The sequence below is a fragment of the Gobio gobio genome, assembly GCF_949357685.1.
Source record: "Gobio gobio genome assembly, chromosome: 7".
In the NCBI taxonomy this organism is placed as follows: Eukaryota; Metazoa; Chordata; class Actinopteri; order Cypriniformes; family Gobionidae; genus Gobio; species Gobio gobio.
The window spans coordinates 57,199,485-57,215,466 of NC_137103.1; the positions used below are offsets into that span (position 1 = coordinate 57,199,485).

General features: G+C 31.7%; 1 protein-coding gene across 2 annotated transcripts in view; it reads right to left on the reverse strand.

Annotated features, from left to right (window-relative positions):
* Positions 1 to 15,982, reverse strand: part of mospd2 (motile sperm domain containing 2) — a 46,047-nt gene that overhangs the window by 27,301 nt on the left and 2,764 nt on the right. For both annotated transcript variants that reach the window (XM_079822478.1, XM_079822479.1), the window contains 6 exons: positions 14,042 to 14,128; positions 10,836 to 10,990; positions 7,228 to 7,288; positions 7,009 to 7,047; positions 6,813 to 6,937; positions 5,636 to 5,809 (listed from right to left, as the gene is read on the reverse strand). In XM_079822478.1, the coding sequence (XP_079678604.1) occupies positions 5,636 to 5,809; positions 6,813 to 6,937; positions 7,009 to 7,047; positions 7,228 to 7,288; positions 10,836 to 10,990; positions 14,042 to 14,128 (641 nt within the window). The remainder of the gene's footprint in view (positions 1 to 5,635; positions 5,810 to 6,812; positions 6,938 to 7,008; positions 7,048 to 7,227; positions 7,289 to 10,835; positions 10,991 to 14,041; positions 14,129 to 15,982) is intronic.

The window sequence follows — 15,982 nt, forward strand, 5'->3', positions numbered from 1 at the left end:
GGACTTTATTCTCAACATTTAACGAGTTTTTTCTCGAAACACAAGGACTGTATTCTCAACATTTTACGAGTTTTTTCTCGAAACACAAGGACTGTATTCTCAACATTTTACGAGTTTCTTCTTGAAACACAAGGACTGTATTCTCAAAATTTTACGAGTTTTTTCTCGAAACACAAGAACTGTATTCTCAACATTTTACGAGTTTTTTCTCGAAACACAAGGACTTTATTCCCAATTTCATGAGTTTTTTCTCGAAACACAAGGACTGTATTCTCAAAATTTAATGAGTTTTTTCTCGAAACACAAGGACTGTATTCTCAACATTTTACAAGTTTTTTCTCGAAACACAAGGACTTTATTCTCAACATTTTACAAGTTTTTTCTCGAAACACAAGGACTTTATTCTCAACATTTAACAAGTTTTTTCTCTAAACACAAGGACTGTATTCTCAAAATGTAACGAGTTTTTCATCAAAACACAAGGACTTTATTCTCAACATTAAACAAGTTTTTTCTCGAAACACAAGGACTGTATTCTCAAAATTTAACGAGTTTTTTCTCAAAACAAAAGGACTGTATTTTCAACATTTTACAAGTTTTTTCTCAAACACAAGGACTTTATTCTCAACATTTAACGAGTTTTTTATCAAAACACAAGGACTGTATTCTCAAAATTTTACAAGTTTTTGCTCGAAACACAAGGACTGTATTCTCAACATTTTACGAGTTTCTTCTTGAAACACAAGGACTGTATTCTCAAAATTTTACGAGTTTTTTCTCAAAACACAAGGACTGTATTCTCAACATTTTACGAGTTTTTTCTCGAAACACAAGGACTGTATTCTCAAAATTTTACGAGTTTTTTCTCGAAACACAAGGACTGTATTCTCAAAATTTTACAAGTTTTTGCTCGAAACACAAGGACTGTATTCTCAACATTTAACAAGTTTTTTCTCGAAACACAAGGACTGTATTCTCAACATTTTACGAGTTTCTTCTCGAAACACAAGGACTGTATTCTCAAAATTTTACGAGTTTCTTCTTGAAACACAAGGACTGTATTCTCAATTTTACGAGTTTTTTCTCGAAACACAAAGACTTTATTCCCAATTTCATGAGTTTTTTCTCGAAACAAAAGGACTTTATTCTCAACATTTAACGAGTTTTTTCTCGAAACACAAGGACTGTATTCTCAACATTTAACAAGTTTTTTCTCGAAACACAAGGACTGTATTCTCAAAATTTTACGAGTTTTTCCTCGAAACACAAGGACTGTATTCTCCAAATTTTACGAGTTTCTTCTCGAAACACAAGGACTGTATTCTCAAAATTTTACGAGTTTTTTCTCGAAACACAAAGACTTTATTCCCAATTTCATGAGTTTTTTCTCAAAACAAAAGGACTTTATTCTCAACATTTAACAAGTTTTTTCTCGAAACACAAGGACTGTATTCTCAACATTAAACAAGTTTTTTCTCAAAACACAAGGACTGTATTCTCAAAATTTTACGAGTTTTTTCTCGAAACACAAAGACTTTATTCCCAATTTCATGAGTTTTTTCTCAAAACAAAAGGACTTTATTCTCAACATTTTACAAGTTTCTTCTCGAAACACAAGGACTGTATTCTCAAAATTTTACGAGTTTCTTCTCGAAACACAAGGACTGTATTCTCAACATTAAACAAGTTTTTTCTTGAAACACAAGGACTGTATTCTCAACATTTTACGAGTTTCTTCTCGAAACACAAGGACTGTATTCTCAAAATTTTACGAGTTTTTTCTCGAAACACAAAGACTTTATTCCCAATTTCATGAGTTTTTTCTCAAAACAAAAGGACTTTATTCTCAACATTTAACGAGTTTTTTCTCGAAACACAAGGACTGTATTCTCAACATTTTACAAGTTTTTTCACGAAACACAAGGACTGTATTCTCAACATTTTACGAGTTTCTTCTTGAAACACAAGGACTGTATTCTCAACATTTTACAAGTTTTTTCACGAAACACAAGGACTGTATTCTCAAAATTTTACGAGTTTTTTCTCGAAACACAAGGACTGTATTCTCAACATTTTACGAGTTTCTTCTTGAAACACAAGGACTGTATTCTCAATTTTACGAGTTTTTTCTCGAAACACAAAGACTTTATTCCCAATTTCATGAGTTTTTTCTCGAAACAAAAGGACTTTATTCTCAACATTTAACGAGTTTTTTATCAAAACACAAGGACTGTATTCTCAACATTAAACAAGTTTTTTCTCAAAACACAAGGACTGTATTCTCAAAATTTTACGAGTTTCTTCTCGAAACACAAGGACTGTATTCTCAAAATTTTACAAGTTTCTTCTCGAAACACAAGGACTGTATTCTCAAAATTTTACGAGTTTCTTCTCGAAACACAAGGACTGTATTCTCAACATTAAACAAGTTTTTTCTTGAAACACAAGGACTGTATTCTCAACATTTTACAAGTTTTTTCACGAAACACAAGGACTGTATTCTCAACATTTTACAAGTTTTTTCACGAAACACAAGGACTGTATTCTCAACATTTTACAAGTTTTTTCACGAAACACAAGGACTGTATTCTCAACATTTTACAAGTTTCTTCTCGAAACACAAGGACTGTATTCTCAAAATTTTACGAGTTTCTTCTCGAAACACAAGGACTGTATTCTCAACATTAAACAAGTTTTTTCTTGAAACACAAGGACTGTATTCTCAACATTTTACAAGTTTTTTCACGAAACACAAGGACTGTATTCTCAACATTTTACAAGTTTTTTCACGAAACACAAGGACTGTATTCTCAACATTTTACAAGTTTTTTCTCAAAACAAAAGGACTTTATTCTCAACATTTAACGAGTTTTTTCTCGAAACACAAGGACTGTATTCTCAACATTTTACAAGTTTTTTCACGAAACACAAGGACTGTATTCTCAACATTTAACAAGTTTTTTCTCGAAACACAAGGACTGTATTCTCAAAATTTTACGAGTTTTTCCTCGAAACACAAGGACTGTATTCTCAAAATTTAACAAGTTTTTTCTCGAAACACAAGGACTGTATTCTCAACATTTTACGAGTTTCTTCTCGAAACACAAGGACTGTATTCTCAAAATTTTACGAGTTTTTTCTCGAAACACAAAGACTTTATTCCCAATTTCATGAGTTTTTTCTCGAAACACAAGGACTGTATTCTCAACATTTAACAAGTTTTTTCTCGAAACACAAGGACTGTATTCTCAACATTTTACGAGTTTCTTCTCGAAACACAAGGACTGTATTCTCAAAATTTTACGAGTTTTTTCTCGAAACACAAAGACTTTATTCCCAATTTCATGAGTTTTTTCTCAAAACAAAAGGACTTTATTCTCAACATTTAACAAGTTTTTTCTCGAAACACAAGGACTGTATTCTCAACATTAAACAAGTTTTTTCTCAAAACACAAGGACTGTATTCTCAACATTTTACAAGTTTCTTCTCGAAACACAAGGACTGTATTCTCAAAATTTTACGAGTTTCTTCTCGAAACACAAGGACTGTATTCTCAACATTAAACAAGTTTTTTCTTGAAACACAAGGACTGTATTCTCAACATTTTACGAGTTTCTTCTCGAAACACAAGGACTGTATTCTCAAAATTTTACGAGTTTTTTCTCGAAACACAAAGACTTTATTCCCAATTTCATGAGTTTTTTCTCAAAACAAAAGGACTTTATTCTCAACATTTAACGAGTTTTTTCTCGAAACACAAGGACTGTATTCTCAACATTTTACAAGTTTTTTCACGAAACACAAGGACTGTATTCTCAACATTTTACAAGTTTTTTCACGAAACACAAGGACTGTATTCTCAAAATTTTACGAGTTTTTTCTCGAAACACAAGGACTGTATTCTCAACATTTTACGAGTTTCTTCTTGAAACACAAGGACTGTATTCTCAACATTAAACAAGTTTTTTCTTGAAACACAAGGACTGTATTCTCAACATTTTACGAGTTTCTTCTCGAAACACAAGGACTGTATTCTCAAAATTTTACGAGTTTTTTCTCGAAACACAAAGACTTTATTCCCAATTTCATGAGTTTTTTCTCAAAACAAAAGGACTTTATTCTCAACATTTAACGAGTTTTTTCTCGAAACACAAGGACTGTATTCTCAACATTTTACAAGTTTTTTCACGAAACACAAGGACTGTATTCTCAACATTTTACAAGTTTTTTCACGAAACACAAGGACTGTATTCTCAAAATTTTACGAGTTTTTTCTCGAAACACAAGGACTGTATTCTCAACATTTAACAAGTTTTTTCTCGAAACACAAGGACTGTATTCTCAACATTTAACAAGTTTTTTCTCGAAACACAAGGACTGTATTCTCAACATTTTACGAGTTTCTTCTTGAAACACAAGGACTGTATTCTCAAAATTTTACGAGTTTTTTCTCGAAACACAAGGACTGTATTCTCAACATTTAACAAGTTTTTTCTCGAAACACAAGGACTGTATTCTCAACATTTAACAAGTTTTTTTCTCAAAACACAAGGACTTTTTTCACAACATTTTACGAGTTTTTTCTCGAAACACAAGGACTGTATTCTCAACATTTTACGAGTTTCTTCTTGAAACACAAGGACTTTATTCTCAAAATTTTACGAGTTTTTTCTCAAAACACAAGGACTGTATTCTAAAAATTTTACGAGTTTTTTCTCGAAACACAAAGACTTTATTCCCAATTTCATGAGTTTTTTCTCGAAACACAAGGACTGTATTCTCAAAATTTAACGAGTTTTTTCTCGAAACACAAGGACTGTATTCTCAACATTTTACAAGTTTTTTCTCAAACACAAGGACTTTATTCTCAACATTTAACGAGTTTCCTCTTGAAACACAAGGACTGTATTCTCAAAATTTAACAAGTTTTTTATCAAAACACAAGGACTTTATTCTCAACATTTAACAAGTTTTTTCTCGAAACACAAGGACTTTTATTCTCAAAATTTTACGAGTTTTTTCTCGAAACACAAGGACTTTATTCTCAACATTTAACAAGTTTTTTCTCTCATTTAGACTGTTTTTTTGGTGACCTGATCACGTGATCATTATCTCACTAAAAAGACCCTGAGAGAGATTAGCAGGGAAAGAGGAGCTTCAGTCTGAGGTCATTACAGCATCAGCGTGCTCTGATTTAAACACAGGAGTTTTGATTAGGAAGCAAATGCATGATTTAATCAGGAGTATGAGAAGAATTCACAGATGCTCAAAAGCAGGAAAATAATCACAGTTAGAAACGGCTGTAAATCAGTTATAGAGGAGTCATGAAAACGATCATGCCTGGGCCACATTTCAAAATCAAAAGAAAGAAAATAATATTTTGCCTAAAGAACACTTATTTTTTTAACATTAGTTAATGAGCATTAACTATGAGCAATATATTTATTAACCTTTGTTAATGTTAGTTCACAGGTCATTAACTAATATTAACAGGTATTGATTTTATTAATGTCTTATTAATGTAGAACAAACTAAGAACATACAAAAATGTGTGTATGCAAAATGCATTGCAGAATATATATTTCTTTGGATTTTTGTGGAAACGTGACCGAGACGTGAGCAGACGTGGTATACCTTCTTTGGTTTGATGGATTGCTCAGAATTGAAACTGGACTCGAGAGTGTCTCTGGAGTCGGACTCCAAATCCTTGATGTCACTCTCGTCCTCGCTGACGATTGGACCGTTTTCACAGATTGGAGACTGGAAGTCATCGTCCGGGAGAGGCGGATAACTGTACTTGAATTGGTCCTGTCAGATAAAACAACAGAATATTAACACAAATCTTAAAGCCATATTTTACTTACCACTACGGCTGCGCTGGAAATATTGATTTCTTGAAATGAATTGATTCTAGTGGACCGATATCACACAAATGCCGATATTTGGCTTTTTTCTTGAAACACAAGGACTGTAACACGTTTTTTCTCAAAACACAAGGACTTTATAATCAAAGTTTAACAAGTTTTTTCTCGAAACACAAGGACTTTATTCTCAAAATTTAACAAGTTTTTTCTCGAAACACAAGGACTTTATTCTCAAAATTTAAAGTTTTTTCTCAAAACACAAGGACTTTATTATCAAAATTTAGAGTTTTTTCTCGAAACACAAGGACTTTATTCTCAACATTTAACAAGTTCTTTCTCTAAACACAAGGACTTTATTCTCAAAATTTAAAGTTTTTTCTCAAAACACAAGGACTTTATTATCAAAATTGTACGAGTTTTTTCTCGAAACACAAGGACTTTATTCTCAAAATTTAACAAGTTTTTTCTCAAAACACAAGGACTTCATTCTCAAAATTTAAAGAGTTTTTTCTCAAAACACAAGGACTTTATTCTCAACATTTAACAAGTTTTTTCTCAAAACACAAGGACTTTATTCTCAACATTTAACAAGTTTTTTCTCGAAACACAAGGACTTTATTCTCAAAATTTAACAAGTTTTTTCTCGAAACACAAGGACTGTATTTTCAACATATTACGAGTTTTTTCTCGAAACACAAGGACTGTATTCTCAAAATTTAGCGAGTTTTTTCTCGAAACACAAGGACTGTATTCTCAAAATTTAGCGAGTCTTTTCTCGAAACACAAGGACTTTATTCTCAACATTTTATACCACTTTTTTTTATATATTGGCATCAATACGTTTTTTATAATCATTTTTATAATAACGTATAGTAATTTTTATAATAACGTAAGTTATTAGAAATATTTGAATTCCTAATTTAAGCTGATTTCTTATTTCTACGTACCGTTCCTCCCATGTACGGTGGAAGGTGCTCAGGGTTGACGTACGTCTGGATGTCACTCTTGGTGACGAACTTGAGCTTACTGATGGCGTCCGGGCCGAGCCACGTCTTCACGATCTTCCAGGCAGCTGCCGCACGAAAGAGAGGACCAATCAACATCATCACACACATCTGTCCTTTACAACCAATCACAACTCACCGTTCATGATCCACGGCATCTCGTACATGATCATTTTAGCTGTGAATGAAACAAAAATACATTAAAATCAAACCAAATGACCGTACAACATTTGATAATGTGGATAGTTATAATACTGTAAAATGAGAGTATTTCTATAATACAGGGATTCCCGAACGTCTTCCCTTTTTTAGTAAGTTTTATTTTGATTTGAAGGTTGAATAAACGGAATACACTCACAAAGAAACTTTGGATAGTAGACTTTGAAGCAGTTGATGATATATTTCACAAAGTCCATATCCTAGAAGAGAAGAACATAGGACAGAACGTTAGTCAAGAACAGCAGATTTATGTTGCCTAATTCAAGCTGATGGTGGCGCTAGAGGGTTTTAAACACAGACCCTAAAGTTGGCGTGAATAATGTTCAGATCCTTTGCAATTAATGTGCCAAATTTCCTGATGTTTCCCCAAAGGGTTCTAGGAGTTTTTCCATTCTTTTATTGATTTAATGTCTATAATTCGTAAGATAACATTATTGTGTGTAGAGATTAGATTTAACAGTAGAGTTTTTGCTATACCATTCATACGGTGATAAATATATTTGCCTGTCTATTAGGGAGCAAGACTGCTTTACATTATTATTATTATTATTATAAAAAGTTGCTTGTCCTCAAAAAATATTGTAAATATAATTTATTCTGAAGCAATAATCTCATCATCTTTGACATTAAAATCTAATATATTGTATTTTTTTTACCTTTTATAAAGGGCATTTCCCCCCCTAATCTGTATCATACACCGATCAGGCATAACATTATGACCGGTGAAGTGAATAACACTAATGATCCCTGTTAGTGGGTGGGATATATTAGGCAGCAAGTGAACATTTTGTCCTCAAAGTTGATGTGTTAGAAGCAGGAAAAATGGGCATAAACTATCTGTTAAAGGTCACCACTGGGGTCAAATCTAACCGTACACAAGACCACTAACCGGTTAATCATTCAGATCTGAACAACAGGTTGAGCAATCCCGGTGTTTTTACTCGAGTAACCTTTAGCTCTGTTTGTTATTGACGCTTACATTCGTTCCTGGAAGCAACAACCTTTTGCATTACTGACTGTTCAATGAACGTTTATCACAAGGAAACAACAGAAGAGTTTTTATATGGAATATCTGTTTGAAAGCCAAGTCTCCTGACATGGGCACTGTCATAATTTGGAGGAAAACAAACAACTTTTTACTATTTTAATCAGAGGAAAGAATCAGAATTAAAGCCAGTGAGATATAATAAATAGGGCCGGTTGCATAAACAGCTTAGACTAGTCTTAAAGTTCTAGTTAGTTGTTTATTTTTTCTTCAAGACTGTTCTTAACTTTTTAAAGTCAGTTACATAAAAAGTTAGATTGGTCTAATTTGAATCAGAAAAGTAAGACTGATTACCTCTTGACTAATGTGTCAAATTAGTTCTTAAGACACAGTCTAAACATAATGGCTAAGTTTATGCAACTGGCACTAAACAGTATCTGGAAGGCCTTTATAACCATTAGAGACAATAAAAGTCAAGTTGTTCCAGCGTTAATTTCGTTGATGAATAATTTTCGTCATAATTTTCGTCAACGACCTTTTTTCACGATAACTAAATAAAAACTAGTGTTGGATGACAAAAACTCCAACACTTGTTAGACAAAAATAGTTCATTAAAACCATTAAAAAAATCTTCATTACTAAATTAAATAAATGTTAACTGAAATAAAAAAATAAAAAAACTTATTTGAAGCTTTAGCTTAACCTGATATGGCCTACTGACTAATACAGAAATACAGAGTTATAAAAACTATATAGATGTTTTTAAAAAAGTGAATTGAGCTCTTTTGTGTATTTTTAATGTCAAAAACAAAACAATGTCAAAATGTCAGTTCGAGTGACAGTCGGTTATGTGACGCTTAAATGCTTAATGTATTACAATTTAACTAAACTCATTAGATTTTAGGAGACTAAAACTAGACTAAAACTAAAAACAATTCAGGCGACTAAAATATGACTAAAACTAAATCAAAATTTGCTGTCAAAATGAACACTGGTGTTGGCACTAAAGTAGGTGTGAATAATCCTTTCGCAATAAATTACAGAGAAGTCTCCATCGTAAATTCATATTATAAACATGCAAAACCCATTTACAGTCATAAAGATAAGCATTAATTAAAGCACACTCTAATTCCTGCGTGTAAAACTGGCATTGGGTTCGATTAGGCTTTAAGCAGGAACACAGTTTGACGGGAAATGCTGTCGGATTAAGCAGCGAGATTGACCGAAGGGATTTAAAGGCCACAGTAATCTGAGCGGCGTCTGTCCCTCTGCATCCACTCATTCAGCTAATGACCTCAAAATGGCCGCCAGAGGGTCAATAGCGGCCCGAGGCTAATCAGAACCAGCTCAAAGCGAAGCTCACTCGATGCATTCATGCACTCTCTTGTGGTGAACTCATTCTGAACTAGTGTACTGAGAACTTGTTTTATTTTAAAGGACAACTCTGGTGAAAAATTTACCTAGGGGTAATTAACACATGGATACCGAGGAGATCGTTCTCTGGGATAAAATCATATTTTCAACATTTTATCTTATAATTATGACTTAGCATGTCATATTTATGGGGCACAGAATAAGTCATTAAATCGCTAGTTAATACCACTAACAAGTGAAATGAAAAAGATAAAAAGTCAGAAATATGATTTTAAAAGTCATAATGGTGAGATAAAAAGTCAGAAATATGACATGCTAAGTCATAATTATAAGATAAAATGTTGAAAATATGATTTTAAAAGTCCTCATTATTAGATATTAAGTCAAAAATATGATTTTAAAAGTCCTAATAGTGAGATAAAAAGTCAAAAATATGACATGCTAAGTCATAATTATAAGATAAAATGTTGAAAATATAATTTGTAAAGTCCTCATTATTAGATAAAAAGTCAAAAATATGATTTTAAAAGTCCTAATAGTGAGATAAAAAGTCAGAAATATGACATGCTAAGTCATAATTATAAGATAAAATGTTGAAAATATGATTTTAAAAGTCATAATAGTGAGATAAAAAGGCCAAAATATGACATGTTAAGTCATAACTATAAGATAAAATTTTGAAAATATGATTTTAAGTCCTCATTATTAGATAAAAAGTCAGAAATATGATTTTAAAAGTCATAATAGTGAGATAAAAAGTCAAAAATATGACATGCTAAGTCATTATTATAAGATAAAATGTTGAAAATATGATTTTAAAAGTCCTCATTATTAGATAAAAAAGTCAAAAATATGACATGCTAAGTCATAATTATAAGATAAAATGTTGAAAATATGATTTTAAAAGTCCTCATTATTAGATAAAGTCAGAAATATGATTTTAAAAGTCATAATGAGATAAAAAGTCAGAAATATGACATGCTAAGTCATAATTATAAGATAAAATGTTGAAAATATGATTTTAAAAGTCCTCATTATTAGATAAAAAGTCAGAAATATGATTTTAAAAGTCATAATAGTGAGATAAAAAGTCAAAATTGTGACATGCTTATGACATGTAACAATATGACATGTAGGGACCCTCATTATGCTCCCGTGTTAGTGTGAGGCTATCTTGAGTCTTGTTAGTGGTATTAACTAGCGATTAAATTTGACTTATTCTGTGCCGCATATACTAGCGTTGTAAGCTAATCTGTTCTTAGAGATAAAACTCTTCACATTCGACTGTCATGAAAACACATCCCAGAGAACGCTCTCCTCGGTGACCATGTGTAAATCACCCCAGGCTCATCTTTCAGTGGAGTTGTGCTTTGAGGTGAAGATCTTACTATATTGCTGAGTCCGGACTCAGACATGTCGAACACGACGGTGAGTGGCATTCCCGGCTCCCGCTTGGCGTATCGCTCCAGCCAGAACGCCACATACCGCTTCTTATCCAGCGCCGTCTTGGCATCTTTAACGTGGAGCTTGACTCTGAACCAGACTGAACCACCACAGACCAGACCCAGGGGAGAGAAACAGGGATTCTTCAGGACATATTCAGTAAATGCTGCTTTTGTTATAAAACCCCAAATCAGAAAAAGTTGGGACAGTATGGAAAACGCAAAGAAAAAGAAAAAAAAGAAGTGATTTCTAAATTTACTTTGACTTGTATTTCATTGCAGACAATATGAACACAAAATATTTCATGTTTTGTCTGGTCAACTTCATGTCATTTGTAAATATGCATCCTTTCCTGTCATTCAGACCTGCAACACATTTAAAAAAAAGGTGGGACAGTAAAGCATTTACCACTTTGTAATGTTGCCATTCCTTTTCACAACACTTAAAAGACGTTTAGGGACTGAAGACACCAAGTGATGAAGTGTTTCAGGTGTAATTTTGTCCCATTCTTCCTGCAAACAAGTCTTAAGGTGGGCAACAGTTCGGGCTCTTCCACACATTCTCTATTGGAGACAGGTCAGGACTGAGGCAGGCCAGTCAAGTACCCGAACCCTCTTCCTCCGCTGCCAGGACTGCAGAATGTGTGCAGAATGTGCTTTTGCATTGTCTTGTTGAAATATGCATGGACGTCCCTGGAAAAGATGTCTTCTTGAAGGCAGCATATTATGCTCCAAAATCTCTATGTGCTTTTCAGCATTAATGGAGCCTTCACAGAAGTGCAAGTTACCTTTGCCAAGGGCACTGACACAACCCCATACCATGACAGAGCCTGGCTTCTGGACTTGTTGCTGGTAACAGTCTGGATGATCCTTTTCTTCTTTGGTCCGGAGCACACGGCGTCCATTCCTCCCAAAAAACACCTGAAATACTGCTTCATCTGAGCACAGTACACGTTTCCACTGTGTGATGGTCCATCCCAGATGCCTCCGAGCTCAGAGAAGTCGACGGCGCTTCTGGACACTGTTAACATAGGGCTTCCTTTTGGCACAGTACAGTTTTACAGTTGTTCAGCTTAGGCTTGCGCCCTTGTCCTTTACGCACTGAAATTCCTCCAGATTCCTTGAATCTTTTAATTATGTTATGCACTGTTGAATGTGAAATATCCAAATCTCTTCCTATCATTCTTTGAGGAACATTGTTTTTAAACATTTCAATAATTTTCTCACGTATTCGTTGGCAAACTGGCCATCCTCGGCCCATCTTTGCTCCTAAAGGATTAGACCTTTCTTGGATGCTGCTTTTGTACCAAATCATAATTACAATCACCTGTTGACATCACCTGTTTCATATCACACCGTTATTTATCAATTTTACCTCATTACTAGCCCTAAATTGCTCCTGTCCCAACTTTTTTTGAAATGTGTTGCAGGTCTGAATGACAGGAAAGGATGCATATTTACAAATGACATGAAGTTGACCAGACAAAACATGAAATATTTTGTGTTCATATTGTCTGCAATGAAATACAAGTCAAAGTAAATTTAGAAATCACTTATTTTTTTCTTTTTTTTTGCGTTTTCCATACTGTCCCAACTTTTTCTGATTTGGGGTTGTAGAAGCACTTCATTATTCACACTAAAACTGGGCCATACAAATAAAGAATATATATATATATAGTTAAAATAAATTATAGTACATTTAAAAATTATACTACATAAACTACATTACATTTCAATATATTTATATATGTTTATATATGCATTTTTATATATAATAAATTACTCCAAAAATATGCATGTACATGTATAAGTACGTTTTTGATTGATTAATGTCTGTTGTAAAAACGAAAAAATATATATATTGGACAAAATGAAAACAATAATGTAAATATTATTAGTATAAGTTTGAATCAAAAAATGAAAAGCGCATAAAAAAATAAAATAATCAAAATACTACCTCATTTCAACTGTTCATCTCACAATGACTTAGCATGCCATATTTTTGACTTAATATCTAATAATGAGGACTTTTAAAATCATATTTTCAACATTTTATCTTATAATTATGACTTAGTATGTCATATTTCTGACTTAATATCTAATAATGAGGACTTTTAAAATCATATTTTCAACATTTTATCTTATAATTATGACTTAGTATGTCATATTTCTGACTTAATATTTAATAATGAGGACTTTTAAAATCATATTTTCAACATTTTATCTTATAATTATGACTTAGCATGTCATATTTTTGACTTTATCTAATAATAAAGACTTTTAAAATCATATTTTCAACATTTTATCTTATAATTATGACTTAGCATGTCATATTTCTGACTTTATCTAATAATGAGGACTTTTAAAAGCATATTTTCAACATTTGATCTTATAGATATGACTTAGCATGTCATATTTTTGCCTTTTTATCTCACTATTATGACTTTTAAAATCATATTTTTGACTTTTTATCTAATAATGAGGACTTTTAAAATCATATTTTCAACATTTTATCCTATAATTATGACTTAGCATGTCATACTTTTGCCTTTTATCTCACTATTATGACTTTTTATCTCTTATATACGACTTTATGATAATTGAAATGAGCTGATCAGTGATATAGTTGAATATTTAGTCATGCCCAACTGAGCAAGACAAAGCCAAAATATATTTAGCATAATTTATTATATATTTAACATACATTTATATATATATATATATATTTTTTTTAAATAGTATTTCAATTCTACATAAACGTGTAAATTTATTTATGTGTTTATACTAGATATTAAATAAATGATACTTATATATACATATACACGTCTTTACAAGTACCAGTATTTTTCTGTCATCATTTACTCACCCTCATGCTGTATGAGTTTCTGTCTTCTGCTGAACACAAAGGAAGTTATTTGGACGAATGTTTGCAACCAAGCACATCTCGGCAAGCATTGACTAACATAGTGTGGGGGGGGTAATAGTCAATGGCTGCCGAGATGTGCATGGGTGCAAACATTCGTCCAAATAACTTCCTTTGTGTTCAGCAGAAGACAGAAACTCATACAGGTCTGGAATGATGACAGAATTTTCATTTTTGTGTGAACTGTCCCTTTAAGACACACATTGAAGTGTGATTAAACTCCACCTACAGAGTTTGTTTCCTTCTTTGTCGTAGCCGTGAAGGTAAACCGCACCGCTCTCGAACATCCACCTGGGAATACTGCTCTCCACCAGATCTGCATAAACAACATACCACACATTCATCACATTTCCCCCGCAGTCATCACTACAGTATCAGTGAGCTCAGTCTGAGGATAAGGCTAGATCAACACTCTACTCCTTTATCTGCCACTGAAAGTTACCACACACACAATCACATCTTCATCAGGAACTAAAGCTGGGACTCGCTTCTCAACCCATCATCTCTAGCAGTGTTAAACATTTATCATTATCCATAACTCCAGAGGAAAACACTGATAATAAAATAATAAATATGGACCAATATTACAGGACTGATAATTACATCATCTGATTATTTAACAGGATAAATTTGTCAAAGCTTATTTATAACATAAAACGTCAAAATTATGACATACTAAGTCATATTCATAGCATAAAACGTCAAGATTATGATACACTAAGTCATATTTATATCATAACAAGTCTATATTATGACATACTACATCATATTTATAACATAAAACATCCAAATTATGACATACTAAGTCATATTTATAACCTAAATTGTCAAAATTATGATATACTAAGTCATATTTATATCAAAAAAATGTCAAAATTATGACACTACGTCATACTTATAACAAAAAATGTCAAAATTATGACACTACGTCATACTTATAACAAAAAATGTCAAAATTATGACACTACGCCATACTTATAACATAAACCGTCAAAATTATGACATATTAAGTCATATTTATAACATAAAACGTTAAAATTATGACATACTAAGTCATATTTATAACATAAAACGTAAAAATTATGACATACTAATTCATATTTATATCATAAAATGTCAAAATTATGACACTACGTCATACTTATAACATAAAACGTCAAAATTATGACATACTAAGTCATATTTGTAACATAAAATGTCAAAATTATGACATACTAAGTCATATTTGTAACATAAAATGTCAAAATTATGACATACTACATCATATTTATAACATAAAACATCCAAATTATGACATACTAAGTCATATTTATAACCTAAATTGTCAAAATTATGATATACTAAGTCATATTTATATCAAAAAAATGTCAAAATTATGACACTACGTCATACTTATAACAAAAAATGTCAAAATTATGACACTACGCCATACTTATAACATAAACCGTCAAAATTATGACATATTAAGTCATATTTATAACATAAAACGTTAAAATTATGACATACTAAGTCATATTTATATCAAAAAAAGTCAAAATTATGACACTACGTCATACTTATAACAAAAAATGTCAAAATTATGACACTACGCCATACTTATAACATAAACCGTCAAAATTATGAGATATTAAGTCATATTTATAACATAAAACGTTAAAATTATGACATACTAAGTCATATTTATAACATAAAACGTAAAAATTATGACATACTAATTCATGTTTATATCATTAAATGTCAAAATTATGACTACGTCATACTTATAACATAAAACGTCAAAATTATGACATACTAAGTCATATTTGTAACATAAAATGTCAAAATTATGACATACTTAGTCATATTTATAACATAAAACGTCAAAATTATGACATACTAAGTCATATTTATAACATAAAATGTCAAAATTATGACACTTCATCATACTTTTAACATAAAACGTAAAAATTATGACACTACGTCATACTTATAACATAAAACGTCAAAATTATGACATACTAAGTGATTTTTATAACATAAAACGTCAAAATTATGACATACTAAGTCATATTCATAACATCAAACGTCAAAATTATGACATACTACGTCATATTTATAACATAAAACGTCAAAATTATGACATACTTAGTCATATTTATAACATAAAACGTAAAATTATGACATACTAAGT